At 46.0% G+C, this 22,453-nt stretch overlaps 1 protein-coding gene across 1 annotated transcript in view; it reads left to right on the top strand.

The window, feature by feature from the left end:
- The first annotated feature begins 14,027 nt into the window (after nt 1–14,027).
- Nucleotides 14,028–22,453, top strand: part of LOC8043994 (endoplasmic reticulum metallopeptidase 1) — a 47,217-nt gene continuing 38,791 nt past the window's right edge. The window contains exons 1-2 of the mRNA XM_040207729.3: nt 14,028–14,650; nt 21,430–21,557. Coding sequence (XP_040063663.2) covers nt 14,041–14,650; nt 21,430–21,557 — 738 coding nt within the window. The 5' untranslated portion in view covers nt 14,028–14,040. The remainder of the gene's footprint in view (nt 14,651–21,429; nt 21,558–22,453) is intronic.

Here is a 22,453-nt window from a genome sequence, read left to right as displayed (position 1 = left end):
ACTTAGCGCTATTCACCGCACGGAACACCCATTCAACTGGCTATGAGACTGATCCCACTGGGACGAGAGGCGGAGAACCGAACCACCGAACCCTTTGGGGCTGCTCCGTAGAGCCATGGAACGCCTCCATGTTTTTCACTCAAATAAGTAGACACATAAACGCGCGACTCCTTGAATTGGGCGGCGCCACGCGCCACCTAACGGACAGGGCTCAAACTAGAAAAAAAACGAAGCCAACAGTTTTTGTGTTTTGCGCCTCGCCAGACATTCACGTATGCATACATATCCTACTACACACTTCACACATACGCGACATACAGACACCATAGCATTCTACACAAAGCCGCGTACAGACACAGCACAAGGTACTACATGCTACATGAGATATTGACACTCTACATTCCTTTTTTTTTCTTTATTGCCGTTTTTACAAGTCACTCACTGCGTACATGTCTGAGGTAGTAAAACAGCAGAAATGACAGTGTTACTTTCTACCAGCCGGCCTTTGGGCTAGTAGAATAAATTAAAATGATTTCAAATGCCTAACGGTTTCCGCACATTGAATCCAATCTGGCACGCAGCTCTGTGCCTTGTTATACACACGTCTAGTCGACACCGCCACTTTATATACTGCTGTATTTTCTGTGACCAATTAGGATGGTGACCACTGTCATATTTTGCATAAATACGAAAAGACTGTGCAAGGTTTACGCGTATATATTATTTTCCTCTACTGCCCTTGGGAAAGCGCTCGTATCTCTAATGTTATTTATTGCAAAAGTGAACTGCAGGTTATGAATAAATTTGAATAGTCGCTACACGTCACATTTTGATCAGTTTCGTTTTCTCGCTAGCCTACACTTTAAGTATACAGAAGCCTGTTTAATTAATTGTATTAATTATTGAAAACAATTTCTGCAATCACAACTTTCTGAACACGCTGATGCATTTTCTTTTTTCTTTTTACATATCCGAATGACTTCAGCGGCGGTTGAGTAAATGTTGAGTACACTGAGCGCGCGCAGGTGATTCTGGCGAAGCCCGTCCGCCGGTCCTCCCCGAAACGTTGTTTCAGTTTTCTTCTTTTCGCTACAATTTTTTTTTTTGCTTAAGCGCGTGTCTTTCAAATATGCGTTCTATGCGCTCGCGCTCGCGCCAAGAGGACAGTGCAGAATTGCCGCTTTCGGGCCCGTGCCTTCACCTGCAACGAACGCGAAATACGTATGCTAAATTATGTAAAGCCTGGTTCAGACAGTGGCGTTTGACTGCGTCTGACTGCGTTGCGGCAGCGAGAAACCAGGGCATCCCTGCTGCTTTCATCGCGTGCCAAGATGATTCCTTGAATTGGATTCCACGCTTCATACGAAGCACAGTCGTGCCGGTGAGTCGCTTTCGGTTCTCGACGCAAAGCTGTCAAACTCATTCAAACGCAAGTGTCTGGACCGGCCTTACCGCTCATTCACACTGGAAGCGGATCCGCGTTTGCAAAGCGGTTGCGAACGCGGTTGTATAAATATCCAGTACGATTGCACGCGCACTCCATGACATCAAGTGTGCGTGCAATTCGACTGGATCTTTATACAACCGCGCTCACAACCGCTTTGCGAATGCGGATCCGCTTCCAGTGTGAATGAGCTGTTGAGCATCAAAGAACGCCGAAAACATCATTCTCTGCGCTGCACCTGCTGTCGTCTCCAGCAATACTTTTTCTAAAAAAAAAATCTAAAACAAATAGCACGTATATGTTTGCCAATGCCTTATATTTGGAAATTTACTTGGAATCTTTTATATAGATAAAAGGAACGCGTGCTGGAAGGCCTGAAATCCTAGTCCCTTTCGAAGTACTCCGCCTTGGATGACACACACTTGTTTGAGCTTTTTTTTTTTTTTTTTTTTTTTTTTTTTATATCGAGTATGCTCGATGAAATGTGCCAAATGAGCCAGTGAAGGTGAATCGTGTATCCCGAGACAGAGAAATAGTGAAACACACGAACATGATCGCAGATTTCTGTGTAGGTTCGTGCTGTCCGGCCTGAGTCGTGGTGTGCAATGCTTCATACTTCACTGCACTTGCAAGCAAAAAAATTGGGTACGACAGGAGCGCAAGTTCGGCGGAACGGGCGGAACCGAGGAGGCCATTTGCAACTGAACTGCACGCAGAACTGACCGATCACACCTTTATTGGGGTCCATATCACAAGAGCGAATGACATTTTAGCGAACGGCGACATTTGAGCGAATGGTCGTTTTAGCGAATAACGGGGGCGCGCGTTAACCCATCCGTCGCGCTGCGCTTTACGCCGCTTCGCGGCGACAGTCTGCGGCAACTCATTACAAAAATATGAACTCGCTTGGCCCACCCGAAAACGCCGCTTCGCGGCGTCCGACTATTCGCTAAAGTGTCATTCGATGAAACGTGGGCGTTCGCTAAAACGTCATTCGATCAAGTGAGTGCCTCCCCCTTTATTGAGAGCACGCTCTTTACTGAACCGCACAATAAAAGACGACAAGAGTATCTCGTCCGACGAACATTCAAGTCAACTCACGCCTGTGCGTAGCTTTCTGTGCTTTTCTAGAGATTTGGGTAAATTCCTCGAGCACGACGCCAGCTGCCAGCTGTTGTTTACTGTTGTACATGGTAAAACCCGCGACGGAACCAAAAATGACAACCACGATACTTTTTATCTGCCTCGGGTTTTAGTAGGTGCGTACCAATGTTGCCTGTACTTGTTTGTTTTCTGCAAGTTTAGGCGAAATAAGCCACACGCTTGTTTCGAGCGGTTTAAATTTGAATAAATAATAACCAACGCACAAAGAAAACAAGTTTTAAGTACTTTTTGAGATTTTTGAAGTGACTTTTACTATTAAACGACTGCATGCACTTGAATGTTCAATTCAAGAGTTTATAAAACGTGACTACCCCATGCTTGTCACCTTCCAACAGGGTGCTATACTTCGTTTCACCTTATGTGCGAGCGAAGGCAAAGCTGGAAGCGCGAGCACGAAAGCTCCGTGCGTTCAGGCTTTGCTCGAGCGCACGAGCTGGGGAGAAACGCAAAAAGCGCTGATCTCGCGCTGTTAGCTTTGGCTTCGCTCGCAGATAAGGTGAAACAAAGTATAACTCTCAATGGCTCGAGCCCAGTAGGTAGTTAGGTAAGCCTGTGGGGTAGTTACAGCCGTAAAAACGCACGATGACAAGGGGGGGTGCTCACTTTTTCTTAGAGTGTATAGTCGGTTGCAAGCTAAGAAAAAACCGGAAATGCCTCTCAGAGGAAAATGTAATCCTACGCCGAGAAACGCCAGCCAATCGTTTTCATGACGTCACGATTCCGTGGACCAATCGTGATCCTTTTGAAAAAAAAAAAAAAAAAAAAAAAAAAGCTCAACATGGCTGCTGGCCTTAGCAACGCGACGCTAGCTTCTCGTGACAATTATTCTGCTTTTTTGCACCGTGTTTTACGTGCCCGAGGTTACGCCACGAAATCTTAATGGTATCGGCTTGCGTTTGCAGCAGTTTTTGCGCGACAACGTGAGAATCCAGCGACGCTATCGCCAACGAAAATTTCGAAGCGGGCGCGTGGCTTAGCACTGCTGAGAGGTGAGACGGTATGTTAGACAATATATTAGACAGTATCTTGTACAGAAAATAAATTGGGAAGACGGTACATTGGACATGACTTTCTTTCTTTACTAAACAGCTATTTCGTTGATAAAAACGTATTTTAACTTATTTAAATGTCCTGAATGAATTAAATAAATATTGTAGTAGTTTAAGACACGTTTCCTGGAGGAAGAAAAAGCAACGTTGCTAGCGAACTACTTTCTCGACGGCGGAGGCACTTCAGATGGGCGCAATGCGCTTGTGGGTGGAGCTAAAAGATTATTCTGAGGTTGCATCCGACTATACCACATCTCAGAGCCCCCTACTCGTCTCAGTCGTGGCTAGTAGTTAAGGCAATGGACTAGAAATTCATTGGGGTCTTCCCGCAAAGGTTCAAATCCTGTCGACTGCGCAAACATTTTTTTTTTCTTTTTATGTGAGCACGGACGCCGGCCGGCCGGCCGGACGGACGGACGGACAAGGCTAGCCCCCAAGGAGCTTCACCCTTAAAACCAAGTTATCTGAGGCCTATTGCATAAGAGTGAAGGGCAAGGATAGCTGAGTAAGCGCACCGACGGTGCACTTAACTGGTGTTTGCGTTTTTGTATAGGGAGCGTGATTCCGTGTAGAAATAGTGAGTGTGTTTTTAATGAACGTTCAGTTGTAAAAAGCGCTTGGTCCTGTCCCTTTTTTCTTTAGTCCGCGTTATTTTGTTGGCGCTTTTCCAGTTAAACATTTACAAACTACCCCATTTGGCCATTTTACTACGATGCATATACAGGAAGGGTCGACAAGATCGCGCGGGCACATTCCATTCAGCAAGCCAGCAGGTCGTGGGCAGACAGTCTTGACCAGGGACCGTCGGAGCGACGCTGCGTCGGAGCGCGTCGGAGCACGTCGGAGTGCCTCGCTACGTCTATATATACTCTGCCGAAGTAGCCTTTGGCGGTCGCTTGGTCGGTGCACGGTAAGAAATACCTGTGTAAAAATAGAAAAAAAAAAAAGCTTGGCAGCTCACTTGCCGCAAATGATCTGTTTTCGTCTTTTTCCTGTTTCCGTAATGTTTGTTAAAGAATAATATTTTCTGTTCTCCTTCTTGTAAAATGACTAACTTTCTGTTGACCAGCCTTAGCCCACTATATAGTAGAAAAACAGTTTCTGTTCTTAGATACGTAAAGCAAATTTTTTTTTTGTAAAAAAAAAAAAAAAACAAAAAAAAACGGGTTTTTGTTTACAAAGTTTGTGAAGAAAAAACATTTTTTTTTCAGACTACGTTTTATAGCGATAACTGCTAAGGAACAGCATAGCTGGTGTTTAGCTCACCAATCAAGCTCTAACTACACTACAATGCACTGACGCATCACGCAGAGCAACACACAAATAACAGCAACACAACAGTCATAGCGAGGAGCAAGTCGTCTGCTTCTTGCGTAGGAGTTGCGGTGACGTCAGAACGATGCCGAGCTCTGATTGGCTTTGATTGAAAGGATAGTGGGTATAGAACTCAATGCTACATGCCTCGAGGTCTACCCCCTATGTTTTTTTTCCATCAGCCAATCAGAGCACGGCATCGTTCTGACGTCATCGCAGTCAGAACGAAGAAGCAGACGAACTTGCGCAGTCTTATTTTTGAATTTGACCTGGCCGTTTGCTGCGACGTTTGTCGCATAAACACATAGAAACTGACCAAAGATTATATATTTCTTAAACCAGCGAATTCAGAAAAGCCACAGCAGATTAATTAACTAACATCCATTAATTACCTTTTAATGCTGATTTAACGATTCGCGTGAAAAATGCGGTATTGACACTGATTCCTATTAGTGGCTATACGAATTATTAAATTTTAGTTAATTATTTGATTACTGTGACGTGTATCCTCCCATCTCACGTACACCGAGCCCAAAAACACACAGAAAAAAAGAGACAGCATCCACGTAACCAGCGTTTCCACCTTTTATCAAAATCTTCCCACTGCACGCACTCTCTGGAAAATGAAAAGAAATAGTCGATAACAAAATGCCCTCGTAGCACTGTCAATGCCAGAAGCTCGTGTTCACGCGCTCGGAACAAAAAAGAAAAAAAGAAAGGAACAAATTTGTTGGGCAGAAAATGCTCAGATGTCTATTTTGTTCCCAACGCTTTTGTTCACGACGTCGATGACCATCGACCTCGCCGTGACATATCGCAGCTATCGCTGTGACTATTGTAGATTAACGCAGGACAGCTCAGTTTTTATGTACTACTTCTTGTATTGCAAAAAAAAAAAAACAAAAAAAAAAAACCATTTCTTAGTAAACTAAGGTAGTTTAGCTATGGCATCGTTCACTCATTTAATGATCATCCGTATAGAGGCTTTACACACGCGGCAGAATACAGCCGCCATTGCTGACCAATTCTCTTGTCTTACGGAGATCCCGAGCACTGGAACGGGTGTTGACAAGCCTCCAGAAAGGCCATTGCTGGGAAGAAGGACACAATGGAATCTAAGATGGCAAAAACCTGGACTGCTATCGTAATGACGAAGTGATAAAAATGGAATAAGCGGAAACAAACACTGAAGGTGAGTTATGGCGGCGCCCATGCACAACTGCTGTAAAGCGTCTATTGCAGAAATAAAAAATGTCCTGTTTTTTTGTTTTTTTTTTACAGTAATTCGATTTTGTTTATCCCGTTTATTCACGACAAATGTTTAGGATGTGGGAATAACAGAAGCTCTGTTTTCTTGCAGATAAGGAACGTTTTGTGAAATGTTTATTAAAAAAAGAAAAGGAGGTTTTTTTTTCAGTGTAATAAAATTTCGTTGTTTCTACAGATAACACAAGTATTTTTAGACTCTTGTATTTACCAAACACTCGTGTTCTTGACGAATAGCAGAACTCGTGTTTTTTAACCGATAAGCGCGTCTGTAGTTTCATAGAAAAGAACGGTTTCCTTATGTCCTGTCATATTACGAAAATTTTTTTTACAGAGTGGGATCGTTGCTTTTGTAGCGGATGTCTGTGGATCCAGCGTTCATCCCCGTCGGGGTCGGTTTGAACAGTACAGTATGAACCGGCCTTTAATCAAAATGTAAAGACGAAAAGAAAAGAAAGAGAGAAATGCGAGTTTCGCAGCTGCTGCTTTGTGCGTGCTGAGAGTCGCTCGCACCACTAAAGGAGCTACGCTTAGGGTATCGGCACCCTGCTCCCCGATATTTTCCTGGGCGCCGCCATCTTGGTACTTGTGCAGAGCAGACGCAACTGCCGATCAGCATGATTCAAAAAGTGCGACTTCCTCAGCGTTAGATTCGATGCTAAGAAGCTCATGTACCAATTGCTTTGCTCCGTCGCGAACTGTTTAAACATTTGTGGAGGACGGAAAAGCGTTTCCTGTAATTTCAGATAAAGCTTCGGATGACCGGCAACCATGGTTTTAAGACCCCGAGATGGGGAAATGTCGTCAATCTGAATCGTAGCTTATTTAGCTCGCGCAATCGTTCCTCGCACACCATCAGAGCAGTTGTTCGTGGCAGGCAATATACGTTTCTTCGGGGGTCTCGGTTGCCAGGAAACGCTCTGTGCCTACAATCGCTCGGGTGTGTTGTCACAGCCTCGAGTGATCGTCGTTGAATCATCGGTCGCGTGACGAAAAGGACCGAGGTACAAACAGTCCTTTCTTGTTTTGCGTCTTCGAAAGCACCTTTCCTAACAAACAAAACAAAAAAATATGAGTCTGATAATGTCTGAAGACGGGTGCCGTAGTTTTCGAGCTCTCTCGTAAACCCCGTCCTGGAACTATATACTGGGCGTCAACTATTTTCTGCTACATTGTTTCTAACGTAGCTTCTACGGTGCTAGTGCAGCCCCGCACTGGAGCGAGAGCACGCGTGGCTCGCGTGGCTTCGTCTAGCATCTCAAATATTCGCATGCGCTATCCTCGTAACTTGGCAAACGACGGAGGCTACGGTTCCGGTGAGCCGATCAGCGCGTCGGAAAGGGAGACGCGTGACCATAGCGCTATTTCACTGGCTGCGCGCAGTGCTGTCGAAGCCGCGGGCTGGAACGGAGAGGAAAGTTACAACAAATTACAGAGGTGAAGCAAAGGGCAAAAAGAGGAATCATACCTTTTTTTTTAATTTCTAGGCTAGGTGGCGCAAGCTGACGCCCGTTATGAAGGGTACACCCATTAGCAACCATCTATCCATCCACCCAAGTGTGGGCACCACTACGGTGGCTAGCACCACTGCGCATGCGCAGAAACCAGATTCGCACGAGGTGAAGTTTGTCGGCACGCCCCGTGCCCGCAGCAGTGTCACCACCGCGGTGTGACATCGTAGCCGCATGTCGTTCGCATCTTTGACGAAGTTGGAGCACCGCGGAAGTGCTAGCGTTGACAACGTAGCACGAAACAGTTGACGACGACGAGTTATAACAGGGACTTTTAGCAATCGGTTATCGTGTTCCGCTCGGATAGTGCGGTACGCGGCACACGGTAACGGTTTCTAAAAGTTCCTACTGTCCTTTGCACCACACTTTTTCTTTTTATTGCGGAGGCTTGCGAAAGTGCGGCAAGTGGTACAGTACCCGTTTTACGGAAACGAGAAATGCTAATGTGGCCACCGCGCGCCGTCCTGACCTCGTGACACGATGTCGAGCAGAGATAGTGTGGGTCCGGTGGGACGCTTTGCTTTTCGCGTATATTTGCATCAGTTCCTGTCCCCTGGGTACTGCGCATGCGCGGACGAATCTGCATCTCGAAAGCCATGGCCGGCGTGGCCTAGAAACGCACGTGCAGGTTTTATTTTTGCGTCGGAGCCCATGGGTCTCCTAGGATGAGATTGAAATGTGCATTTCCAATGACATCATGAAAGGAAGCGAGCACGTGGATAAAGAGTTTATAAGGAATTTCTGGTTACATATTTCAAGTCAGAATGCACTACACCAGTGTTTCCCATACTGTAGGTCGCGACCCCAAGTGGAGTCACAAACTGTCAAAAAAAAAAAAAAAAATTGTGGCGTTGATGGTAGCATGCGTTTTTTTTTTTTTTTTTTTTGCGATGTTTTTTTTTTAGTTTAGATGTCTCACTCTGGCCAATAAAATTTCAGCGTCAATGCTTGTGTATTACTGTTTACGCACAGAAATTTAAAAAGCCATGGGGTATCACGAAAACCTTTGAGGGGGGGGGGGGGGGGGGGGGGGGGCATCATATTTTGTATTTTTTATAGGTTGCAGGTTAGCAGAGTTCCGGAATCGATGCACTATAGTCTATATATCGTTCTTGCATTTAAGCAACTGGTGCCTGTTGGCCTTTCGACTAATTACACAGAAAGGAGAGTTCTCAGGAACCTCAATAAGTGCAAGCAGAGGCGGACACGTAGAAGAGCACACGGGCTCGTCGTTGTCCCCTCCCTCGTGTCCACCTCTGTTGGCGCTTACACGTTTAGTTAGCATCATGCACCAGTTAGCCTAACAACAAGTCTTGCTAAACTAGCGCAAAATGCGGGGAGCATACACGTACACGCGCTGTGCAAACTGCATAAGAGATTCGAATTTAACTAACCAAAAAAAAAAAAGGCGTTGACAAACGCGCGTGCAAAGTGCCATTTGTTTTAGATACTAACATTAATCGAGTTACAGGCTGCGGACGGCGGCACGCGTACAGCGCACGGGAAGCTACACTTGCAGCACGCTCTTTTCTGATTCGTCAGTTCGTTAGTGCAGCCACCTGTGGGATGTTCTTCGCTCGCGAAAGGACTGTTCGTCACTGCAGCCGCCTGTGTGATGTTCATGCGAAAACGGTTCGCTCTTCATCTCTTTCTATTGCAGCGATAGGCTCTTCAGACCACTGAAAATGGCGTCCTATGTAGTAGTGGTTGTTGATGTTGTAATGCCTATGTTGCGATATTGGCAACTGCTTGAAAAAAGACTGCCTGTCGTTCTCGAGAGTCGAACCTCGGTCCAGTGCGTGTAAAGCGGGCGCGTTACCACTGAGCTATATATACACCCGCCGGCAATATAAAGGTGAACACCTTACCTGGTTTCTTGCCTGTTTTACGGCTCCCTAAAGCTATATTAACTCTCGGCATCTCAGATGGTACGTGGCTTGGGGGTCTAAACTTTGCGTTCTAGCCCTCTTCTGGAACAGAGCTTGTTCCAAAACTTGCAGGAGCGTCAAAAACAAGAAGAGGGCTGTTCACCTTCATATCGCTCACGGGTGTACACCACAGGACTGGCAGAGTTTTCGTAAAACAAACTGTAATTTTTTTTTTTCGTTTGTAATGTACGGTAGAGGTTTAACTGGAGCTAGTGTACTGGCCTTGTCTTTTATAGGTGGTCTTGGCTGGGAAGGAACCTGTATTCTTGCGCTATCGTATATGTCATCGACTGTTGACCATTCCAGTAAACTGCCTCTTGAAGCGAGAGCATGCGCGCGCTCTCGTACACATTGAAACATCGCCGTTTCAACACTGACACGCGTTTTGCGTAACTACCTGCGCCATCTTGCATTCTAGTATACTGTCGCACTACGGCACTGCCACGCTCTTGTACTGTCACACTATTGTGCATCGACGTTGTACCAGAATATTCGCAAACTTTTAAACGAGTGTCATGTTGCTGCTTTTTTGTTATTTTTATTTTTTATAGTTTTAGAGTAGGGGACCCCAATGCTTTGGATCTCTCAATTGGAGCTTGGTGCTTTGCAATGCCCGTGCGCAAAGTTCTGCGCATACACATTGCGACGCCCTAATTTTATCGGGGGACCCAAAGCCTTGGGGCACCCTATTCTAAAACTCTAATTGAAAAAAAAAAAAAACACCCAAAGAAGTTTAAAAAAAAAAAGATAGTGGGCTAAGGTTTGTTACATTGCCGTAATTACCACCACTGTGTCATGATATATGGAGGCCCCGTGACACTAAAGCGACTCCGGCACGTGCCCAGAAAACAATGTGCGTCGAGAATAACATTAAAAAAAAAAAGAAAGAAAGAAAAAAGAAAAAAGAAAAGCACACATTGTTGGTTTTTCTTAAACTTTGAGGTTCGCTAAAACGCCAAACCGTTTCAGGTCACGGGGAGCATTTATTTCCTGTTTTTGTTTTTTTTTGTTTAAACCGGAAAGTTGCGTAACTGTCGAGGCGACACAACCGCGGGGCCTAGGACAACGACAACCTTCCCTTTCGGCTTCACCAGAGGCGTATGCATGCCAAGGTTAAACGTGCGAATGCAAAAAAAAAAAAAAAAAAAAAGAGAGGAGTAAAAAAAAAAGAACGACGAAAAGAACGACGCTCCGCAACCAACGGCACCAGCAAAACATATTAACTCGCCGACCTTGCTGTCCAGATGTAAATTATAGAGTCATTATAACAGCCTCCGCTTCAGAGTAACGACGTTTCAGCCATCTTGCCGCTTAAAATCATGGTTGCCAGCTAACCGTAGCCTTATCGCAAATCGCAGAAAACGTTTTTCCGTCTCGCAGAAATGTTAGAACAGTCCGTGATCAGATCAAACGGATATCGGCTGAGCTTCCCGAAACCGTGCATAAAGCTCAGGTCGTAACGATCGCCAAAAGTCCCTTTTCAAAAGCGCATGTCATCAAGTAGCTGCTGCTCCAATTAGCCGAGTCCGCCATTGTTTGGGGCGTACTGAGCCTCTGAGTGGGTACGGGGGCTGCGTCAGCGTTCGTCGAGAACTCGGATCCAATCACACGCTTCGCAACCAAAAAATGGCGACCGACAATGTTGCTTGATGCACTTTTGGAAAAGGTCGATTAAGTCCGGTCTGCCCTTAGCACCGAGATTGGTTCACAAGGGTGCCGATACGCTAATAATCGCGTAGCTTTTAGCGTTCTTTAATGCACGCCATGGCGGTACTAAAAACCACTTTAAACTGGTCCAGCGCCATGTTTCGCCTGTCGTCTGCTAACAACAAAAAAGCGCACGTCTTACATTTTTTTTTCTTTTTTTAGTTTTTTATGTAGCGGGTCAAATTAAACCGTCGAGCGTCCCGAATTGATCTTATTCTCCATGCCAACCGAGTTTAATAGCGTAGCAGAGAGTGCCGTGACTCGAAAGCTGAACCGTAGTAAAGCACGCCATTGTGCAGACGGCGCTTTCGGCGAAGTAGACAGAAGCAGGAACTATACACAACAAGCCTCCTTCAGCTGCTTCTCCTGGTCGTCATTGTTGTATTATTTCTTACGATTATAGCGATGTCACACACAAGATATGTGGGCACGGACCGCCGAGGTGTACTGGTAGTTTCCATATGGTGCTGGTGGTCGCTGTGTTTGTTTGTTTGTTCTGCGTTTACTTTATGAGGGCCATCAGCGGTCGGGCGGTCGACGGATGAAATGACCGTACACGCGCGGGTCGATACGGAAGGAGCGCCGAGGAAGAACGAAGCGTTCATTTATCTCGGTGAGGTCTTCGATCATCGTCTTGTACGTAACATCGAGTGCGGTCATCTTTTCCTGCGTGCCTCCGCCATGATGGCAATTGAGAACGTTTACGAACACAAACGAAGGGATAAAAGCCAATCTATCATACAAGGGGTGTCTTTTGATTGTGGCTTCAAAGATCCCAGTCTAGCGGTCGTACTGCACTGGCTAAATTTCGCGTCTACAGCGGGGACATACGGAGTCTGATGGCTCCGTTCCAGGACCATGCAACATTATTAGTTATGACATGTGAAACTGTCACGGCTTATAGACATAGCTTGCATGTGACGTCATTCGTGGCCATGCCAATATTTGAGGCGCCGCGAGCGTTCGGTTCGCGGTGTTAGGTTCACACCGCAGAAACAAAGTTGTAGTTGGAGGAAACCGGTAAGTAGAAATAACCCTCAGTACCCAGCAATGGCGACACTTGCAAGCTGTGTATAGGGGGCGCTCTAGTTTCTATCATAATGGCTGCCATCTGGATGATCGTCGTAGAACAACAGGTCGAGGTTGAGTCTCCGTCGCGTAAACAATTCTAATTTTGTAAAGCACGAGCGAGATAAGAAGCGTTCGTTCGTGATTCTTTTACGTCAGGAAGGGTAGCAAGTACCTTCATTCGGAAGCCGATCATCCAGAAGCCAGGGGAGCGCCATACTCACGTCGCGGTACCGCCATCGCAGGAAGTTACGAATATTTATCAAAGGGACCACGAAATGAGTTTTCAAGTTCTTTCTCCTTAGCTGTAATCCTCGACTCAAAAGCGAAATGAGAAATCACATGGTCATGACGTGCTTTGGCACCGGAGGTGATGACTCCAAGCTTCCAGCGTGCTTTCTAAGAACACCACAGAACTTGTCATCTGCAAGTGATGATAAGTTCCGCCAGGGCACTCACTGGCCACGAGCGCGAATTCAATTATTCGCCGACGGATTGATCGTTGACGAGCGCGTACGCCCGAGTTATGCAGTGCTCGTGTTCAATGCGTAAGCCGGGTTCGGCTGGAGTGCTTGCGTACTGCGGATGCATCACAGTGAAAAAGCGGAGAGCTTTCGGAGGAAATGAGGTACGAAATAGTCCACTATATTTGCAAATTTTCGTATCGAACCGCACGCTTTTAGCTTTCTACGCCCGTGTACTAGTTTTATTTTGGCGTACTAAACTATACACGATTAGTAAAATCCCTATTTATCCCAACCGAAAAAACATTTATGGCCCCTTTAATAGAAAAAAAAAAAAGAGTCTGTGGAAAAATGATAGTTGCGTAACCTTAGGCACTAGTAAAAAAGCTACAGTATTTTATTTTCTTCGACTTTTTGCTTGGAGACTGAGCGGACTCGGAACAAACAATCTTTTGATTTTAAGAGGTAGAACACCTTGCGTACAGCCGTCCACTGGAGCAGACTACATTCACGGTTTCTAAACATCATTATTTATGATATTTTTACTGACAAATAAAAGGAGATCAATGTTGCAGAACTTCAGGCAGTGATATAAAGGAGCCTTCTACTTCATTCTTCTTCTTTTCTTTTTTAGAAACTGTGAGGCTCTTATCGACGTCTGCTTGGAAAAAGAGCGGACAGCTTTATGATCGGAAGAGTGTAAACAACCGCGCTATTCACGCGCAGTCAACCCGGCTCGCAAGTTGTCCATGCTCTCTTTGGCACTTCAATCCGGTACCCGTCACAAGAGCCTGAAAAAGAAAGGTTGAGAACGCTGAAGCCATGAATGCAAACGAAGACAAACAATAACGATGCACTTGTACGATTTGTTCGCTACGAAACCGGAAACTACTTTTCAATGCCTTTAGAGCGACGGAATCTGGCATTCCGGCACAGCAGACGACGAATCAAAGCGCACCCACCGCAGCGACGCGATTGGCTCGCGCGAAGTCGCGAGAGGAAGGAGGAGAGCAAACGCGGCGCAATCAAGGCTTGTCCATACTCTCACCTTCAACGAAAGCGCTCCGCTCGCTTCTGCTGCAGGAACGCAGGAACTCCGATTTTCCAGTCACGTGCCCGTCGAAGATGGCGGGCGGCACGCGAGACGGTTCGTTACGGTTCCGCCAAAAGAGCACCAACGGCGTGCACAACTCCGCGTGGAACGGCGTCGTCGAAGACGGAACCCCTTTACAGAACGATCAACGACAAAACCGAATGCGAGCCAACCGGCTAGGAGGCGCCTTCTACGCGTGCACGCTCGCACTCTACCTCGCCGCAGCGATCGTCGTCGACCGCTGCGAGAACTCGCTCCCGGATGTTGTGGGGTCCGTGCCCGGCGTCCTGAACGACGGGCGAACTTTCGTCGGATCCCGGGCTCGGAGTCGACTCGCCGAACTCGTCTCGCTAGGCCCGCGATCGGTGGGAAGCTACGAGAACGAAGTGGCCGCCGTGGATTACCTTCTCAAGCAGCTGGAACACATCAGGGATCGGGCGCGTCCCGCGCACCGCATCGAACTCGCCGTCCAGCGACCCAACGGTTCCTTCTTCCTGGGGTTCATCGACGGGTTCACGTCCACGTACCGGAACATTCAGAACGTGATTGCGCGCATCGCGCCGCGGGAATCGCAGCCGGCGGCCGATAAAAGGCATTCCTTGCTCGTCAACTGTCATTTCGACACGGCACCGGGAAGCCCGGGTGAGTTTTTCGGGACCCCTCCTTCCGTCATCTTGTACGTACTACCGCCCCGCTCGTCTAGCTTTTCTTTCTCGTCTATTTATTATCGATTTGTTTTCTTTGAGTCGCCCTCTTGTGCGTAATCTTAGGTCTTTTGTTGCGCGGTATGCGGTGTCCGGCGTTGTGTTTTCGATGCGCGGCGCTTCGTTTCCAGCGCGCGGAGGAAGCGCGATTGAAAACCGAAACTGCCGCCGTTTGCTGCAAAGAGCTCTCTATTTGTTTTTCTATATTTTCTTTTACTCTCATCGCGGAGGCACTAGCGTGGGCAGAAGGGAAAGGCACAAAAGAAGTTTGCCTTGAGGGCCTCCACAAACGCGAATTTGAAGGGCGATTTTGGACGGCTGTTTTCCTCTTTTCTCTTTTCCTCCGCGGTCGTCTGCTCTTCGTTTCTGCGTTTGTCGTCTGCTACGATGAACGCGAACCATTCCTCATCTCGCTTCACTTTACCAGCGCGCGCGCGTTTTCCGATTCTGAAATTCGTTGTATTAAATGGGACGTTGAACTCTGGCCCGGTTAGGCCATTAATAATACGGTCCCTTTGTTAATCACTGCAGCAGCCTATTGTACATTTTTATATAAAAACTGCGGGCACGCGTTTCTGCTTTCTTTTTGTTGCTGTGTTGCACCTGCAATTTGATCTGGCGTTCCGTTCGAAAAGCAGCTGGCATGGCCCGTGCGGTTGAAAATGGGTGCGACCATTTCTTCACAAAGACCGTAGTTCAATTTTAAAATTACAAAGAAAAAAACACACACACACGGGATTAAACGGAACGCAAACGTTTTTTCGTCACTAGCAGCCACCAACACGCCGTCGGCAGTTTGTTTTTGTGTTGAACTCTTTTAGCATCTTTTTTAATCTTCCCAATTTTCAGTTCTGCCTAGTTGCATTCCCCTGCTTTGGTTACTAATGACGTGACAAACGGGAGAGTATGCAGAGTCTACCCTATAAATTAGTCTTCATAACCATATATGTGGGAGGCTATGTCATAAAAGATGTTATTATATCATAGTACATTTGAGCGCTACGTTTACTGGTTGCTCATTCTTGCAGTATCTGAGAAGTGTAATCACTTGGTAAGTCGTCCAATCATTGATTTTTTTTTTCAAGTTTGTAACGATCTGTTTTTCATATCATATGATGCACGTGTCCGAAATCGTTATCACAATATAATTATTACCGTAGAAAACGTAAACGAGAGATGGAAAAAAAAAAAAAAAAAAACGCACAGGAATAACAGCGTTTAAAAGCAGGAAGAAAAACTTTTACAAGTTGATAATAGCCTATTAGAGGAACGCATACTTCATTTCTTCTCAAGTGTAGCACTAAATCATTATTATCAAAGAGAAAATCACACTTTTGAAAAGACAGAACACGGGAGACAAATAAGGTCTCCTTTTTTCTCTCTTTCGCTCTGTGTTTATTGTACCGCACAGTGGATAACTGGGCCGAGTTGGTTTCGTATTCAAATTGAAACAGCGCCTCTGGACAAGCGGACGAAACGAGAAACTGGATACCGTCCTAGTCTATCATGATGAACGTTCACCAACTCGCTCGCGCTTTGTGTGTTTGTTTTTCTCTCCCTCCCTCACTAGATTATGGTGCGCAAACGCCACGTATTCTAACCTTTTTTTCGGCTTTGAGTAGCGTATTTACTCAGAAGGACGAACGCTGTGAGCCCGAAATCAGAGGACAGTGTGGAGAAGTATTACCACATAAAAAATCCGTCTTATGTTTTTTTTTTTTTTTTTTTTTTTTTCTCGCTGTTTTTGTAACGAATGTATAGACCTTTTCCACAAGGGCGCCGCCATCTTGAATTGTCGTCACTTCCAGTATGGGCGACGCAAAAAAAGTAAAACGTTTCAACCTGTAACTAGTAAAAAAATAGAGGCGAGCCAAAACGAGAATGTGTGACGGTCAGGCTTATATCCTAAATGTCTTCTATTGGCGTGGCAACGGCAAAGTTACGTTTTCGCCCATACTGGAAGTGACGTCATTTCAAGATGGCGGCGCCCTTGTGGAAAAGGTCTATAGACGGCTCAGAACTTCGGGATTACTTCGAGAGCTGTGATGCCACCACACGTGACAAATTAAACGAAAGCGAGTGCAGTCCCAACCCCTTCCTAGATGACAAAGCCACAGTGTTCGATATTTCTACGTCACTTATTGAAGAGCAGCTCTGTTATACAACTAGAAGTGGTTTCCGAAAACCCTATTCTCAAGAAACAGTTTAGCCGAAAATATATATATATATATTTTTAAATGTATATTTAGGCCCTCATTGATCCTGTTTCAGTAAAGGAACTCGGCGAGCAATATCTTGTCCGTGTCCCTTTCACGATGAAGTGAAATAAACTTGCCAGATGCTCCATGCGATCATTACGGGCCCATTGTAGCGTGTTATAAAAAAAAACTCGCATTTCTTTATTTAATCGCTCTCAACGTCTAGCGTTTGAAGGTATGTCGTTATAAACAGGCGTGCCTCCATTTTTTCGCGTGCACGCAACTTTTTTTTTTTTTTTTGAAGGGGGGGGGGGGGGGGTGGGGGGAGGAAGTATTTGTTTTGCGTGTTTTGTACTTTGTGAGTACTTAACGCGAAGGTTTAAGAGCACGACGTCACCTATAGATCAAAAGATAAAGTAAGAAGAAGGAATGTCTCTGTGAGCCGTCGTCCACCTAAGCCTAATATCGTCTAAGAAGAAATGACATTGCGGGCACCTTTATAATTCATTTCTGAACAAAAAAAAAAAGTGCTTATTAGCGCGAAAGAATGCCACATCCGTGCACAACATCAGTTCTAGCGTCGAACCGCTAGCGTCACCTTCTCACGGAGTTTCAGCTTCGTGCACGCGACCACACAATTTTGCAAACTGAAAAACACGATTTTTTTTTTTTTTTTCTAAAACAACAACAACAACACTTGGTATAAGGCTTGCGTCGTCAGGGAGAATTTCGTCCTCTTTGCGGCCATTTCGCCGCTGGGAAAGATGGAAGACTGCACGGCTTCGATTGCACCATTTAATTGTTAATACGCCTACAAAAAAACAAAACAAAACAAAAAAACGTATAGTACGAGTTGTTTTTTTTACACGATGAAAGCGAGCGTTGGGAATGGCCCTATATTTCGGCCGTTCTAAAGTGTCGCGCCTCGCGCCTTCGGTTCCGTCCCGAACAAGCCGTTCAATCCGTCTCTGGATCAGCGGCGACGGGTCGCGGCGTTCCTATTGTGCTATGAAGACGGATGGGCCGTGCGGTGGTGAGCCCAGCTGCGCGCGAATAATCCATGCGACATGGCGTCTACTACCCGTACCATCGCGTGGATTACACGCCCGAAGCTCTCCGCCAGTGCGGGGAGGAATGATGACGGAGAGGGCCACCGCCGGTGTCATGATCCGCCGGAGAGAATGGGCCACGATCGGGGCCGCGCTTCATTTATTCTCGATTCCGCGAAGTTCCCGGATTAGCTTGACGGCACCGCAGTTATGTGTCGGTATGTGGAGATTTGGCGTGGTGGCCGCCACGTTGAATTTTGACTCGAGTTGGACCAAAATAAGCAAATCCATTTGTTGGAAGACGCTTAGGCCTAACGTTGTAGTTAGGCCTAAATACTATTTTTCTTGCCGCTCAGCCCTACTACGTCATATTTCAAGGTGGCAATCGTGACATGAAAGTGGTCTAGGTATATGGAGATGATTTGAGGGAGAGGAGGACACGAGAGCCTTGTAATGACGTCGGTGCGACGAGCTCTGATGGGAGAGATTAGTGGGTGCGACGCAGAGGCAGCTTAGCTGCCTTTGCGCTGAAGTCGGAGTAGAGCAGTTGTGCCGTATTCTGAACTGTCCATTCATTAGCATTCTTACTCGAGCGTTTATAAATTTACAACGTACATAGAGTGACAGATGTTTCAGACTGTGGTGTGGGAGGCGGGGGCTTGGAGCTGAGCCGGCAGACAACACGAGAGGATTGACACGTGCGAATGAAACGTGTAGAGAAAATGTGGCTACCAATGGTATACGATTTCTGATTACTAACTTCGTTTTCATATAAGAGCTTTGACTAGTGTCGTCGCCGCGAAATTCGTCTGTATTTGGTGACCAGATGTCTTTGCAGAATTAAGTGAATGGTCGACCTATTTCTGTATCTATAATTATAAAAAAAAAGCAGCTTATTTGAGATTTTTATTTTTATTGTGAGAGAGAGTTTGTTATTACTTCGTCGTCTGCATTGCAATGCGAGGTTACAGTGCTCTGAATGATTTACTTTGACTTTTGTTTCCGTAAAGTTTTAGAGCGCAGCTCTTGGGGGCCCGTTTCCGGCTTGAGCGGCGTCGCTGTCGGCGTAACCGCGAGGTCACGTGCCCCCCCCCCCCCAGGTCACGGACCCTCCAAGTCACGTGACCCCACCTCATGTCACGTGACCCCTCAGGTGACGGACCCCCTTGACGTCAGACGACCCTTCCGGACGTCACGTGACCTCAAGGAGTCACCTATCCCTCCGTACCCTTCCATCCTCCTCAAGAGCTTTCATTTTTTGCCACCACTTTACTCACAAATAAAAAAAAAAACAAAAAAAACGTAAATATAGATGTGAATGATTTAATTGATTGCCACGAGGCCAGATAATGTTGTGTGCATAACAAAAAAAAAAAAAAAAAAAAAAAAAAAACTTAAGGGACGCTTCTTTCGAAAGAGTGGAACGCGATAGCGTTATCGGGTCCCGTTCGCCATGCCTTCTCATATAGACCCGCGCTCGTTCCCAAGCCGGGCAGGATGTGTGCGTGGTGTAGTTGGTAGCGTCACGTGATGTCACACGTGGCCTTGACGTCATGACCATATCGACCCTCTAAATTTGGTAGGAAAATGTTCGGCTAGATTTGGCGGGGAAATTTGGTGGGAAATGTTTCCGCTAAATTTGGCTGAAAAAAAATGTACCGCTAAATTTGGCGGGAAAGTTTTTCCACCAAGTTTAGCGGATAAATCCCATGATGCAACGCGCGCAGTGACGTGTGACACACGTGGTTACGCGTGTTGCATTATGAAAAAAATTTTTTTTGGTCCCGCCGACGCCGGATTTTTCGCGGGTGCTCAAACAAAAAGAAAATGACCAGCAGACAACTCTCCTTGACATGAGGAGTATTCTGCGCTAAAGCCCGTTGTAAACGGAAAGGTAACGCCGTTCCCCCGGTCCCAGTCTCTCTTTAGAGAGTTTTCGTAGATCGTTTTCGTCGTCCCGCAACGGCTCTCCGCAACCCGCCACAAAATACCCGGAACTCTGCAGTCAAGGCCATCGGCGCGCTGGCCCAGCAGCGGCTTCTTCGTTGCGGGAGGGCTTAGCGCAAGGGGAAACTGGGTCTACGAAAACTCTCTCTGTGGCTTCAGGACGCACCCTTTTGCTTACACGCACACGCACACGCACGCACGGACGCACACACACGCACGCACACACGCACACACACACACACAGCGCTTGCGCTTGCGCCCGCGCTTGCGCCCGCGGGACTCCGTGATTAGCCGACGCACTTCCTTCTCCTTCTCCCAGCGTCTCTCTCTCTCTCTCTTTGGCTGTACGACGCCATTTTTGAGCGAAGGCGATGAGGAACATTTTGAGCAATGAATCACGTTACCGTTAAATTGAAGGCGGTATTCTTTCAAAATCGTTACAAATTTGTTTAAAAGAAAATACAATATTTAGGGGGTTAACGATTACGAAAAGTCTAAGAACGAAAAAAAAAATTCGATAATCAAATTTTTTTAATTAGTGGCTTCAAGTAGAAACTTGCTGGGCGTGATCTAATGCCACTAAATCAGTGAATCGTAGAAAAGACTCGATGCGCATGGGAAGCGCTGAAGTCACCATTCGTGCGTCAGATCATCCCCGTTTTTGCATCGACAGCCTTGCGTTTGTTGCACGAGTGGTGATTTTAGTGCAGCACCGCGCTCCCCGAGGGCTCCACACTTTTCTATAGTCGACTGATTTTGGGGGCCTTCGATGACGCCAAGCGAGTTTCGTATCGAAACCATATATGTTAATTTTTATTAATAAAAAAAAAGTTATATAATGAACCTATTTCGGTTCATTATTTTACATATTGGGTAAAGTATGTCCACTATATTATGCCCCTCTGGAAAGCTGAGCTGGCACACAACGTGAAAGAATTGACACATGGAAATGAAATATGTTGGTCAAATGTGGCTACCAATGGTTACTAACTTCGTTTTTTCATAAGAGCTTTGATTAGTGTCGTTGCCGCAAAATTCGTGAGCATTTGGTTACCAGATACCTTTGCAGAATTGAGTCAATACCTGTGCGCAACCTATAACCTTAACTGCACAGACCGGATTAGTGTAGGTTTCACGTTGTTTTTTTGTTTTTTTTTTTCTAAAAACAATCTGAAATATATTCATATATACATAGTTTCTGGCTTTGTCCTTACAGTTAGTGGTTACAAGAGGCCGAAGTAAATGACATTGTTTGTCGCCCCCCCCCCCCCCCCCCCCCCCCCCACGCACACACACATGCACACACACTAATCCATATTGCGTGGAGCACCTCTATTGTTTCTGCGCTGTGGATTGACGGAAGCGTGCTGTCCTTACAGTTAGTGGTTGCAAGAGGCCCAAATAAATTACATTGTTTGTCCCCCCCCCCCCCCCTCCACGCACACACGCTAATCCATAATACATGGAGCACCTCTATTGTTTCTGAACTGTGGATTAACGGAAGCGTGCTGGCTCATCCCCAGGGGCCAGCGACGATGCGATCAACTGTGCCATCATGCTGGAAATCCTGCAAGTTTTGTCGCAGCGGCCGGACGCCCTACGGCACCCCGTCATTTTCCTGTTCAACGGTGCGGAGGAAAACATTCTCCAGGTGGGTTCTTCTTTAATGAAGCTGGGAAAGGGAGGCCGGGAAAGGACAACACGCCCCCGGCGAACTGTTGTTCCCTCACCCGGAAAGTGCGAAAGGTTCGACGAGATTCGTGTAATGCTCGCGAACTTGTTGAGTCGACTCATGCGACAAACTGCGAACCAGACCCGCAAGCAACTTACCAAATACCCAAAAACCAAAAAAAAAACCAAAAAAAAAAAAAAAACGCTATTATTTTTTTTTAAAGAAAAAAAGATTTACACGTTTTCCACTTGCATGTAGCGATGATGGTCCGGACCAGACGGCAAAGTTTCGAACCTAACCGCTTTTTTGTTGTTGTTGCTTTTCGAGTGTTCTTTTTGTTTACGTAGATTCGGTGTTTTTCGGTATTTAATTTTGGTGCCGTACGAGAAATCGGGATTTATCGGGGCTCATATTGAAGCATGATATTCCCTAAATGAAATTTCGCATAACATTCCCTAAATTCTATGGAAAACGTTTTCCGAGTACAGGGAAAATGTCCCTCTATCGATAAGAAAATGAAACGAGATAAGATGTCAGAACGAAAGTTTAGGGCGCAAACGAGCTGGTTTTACATTTGACTAAAAACTTCGAGACTGCGAAGAGAAGGGACAGACAAACACAAGGTCTCAAACACAGCTGAAATTTATTGGACGACGAAAGGGGTTTATATAGGCATTAAATCCTACACAAAATACTAGAGGTGAGAGAAAGAGAGAGAGAGTGTTTTGTATATATTGATTTGATGCCTATATAAGGCCTTTTATTGTTGTCGAATCAATTTCGGCTGTGCTTGATACCTTAGGTTTGTCCGTCTCTTCTTGTTCCAGCCTCGGGGTTTTTAGTCAAATGTATAAGCTGTGTGGTTCTGAAGCAAG

The sequence above is a fragment of the Ixodes scapularis genome, unplaced genomic scaffold (genome assembly GCF_016920785.2).
Source record: "Ixodes scapularis isolate PalLabHiFi unplaced genomic scaffold, ASM1692078v2 PGA_scaffold12__126_contigs__length_90152505, whole genome shotgun sequence".
Lineage (NCBI taxonomy): Eukaryota > Metazoa > Arthropoda > Arachnida > Ixodida > Ixodidae > Ixodes > Ixodes scapularis.
Note: the sequence above shows the minus strand (reverse complement) of the source record. Positions and strands in the feature narration are given on the sequence as shown.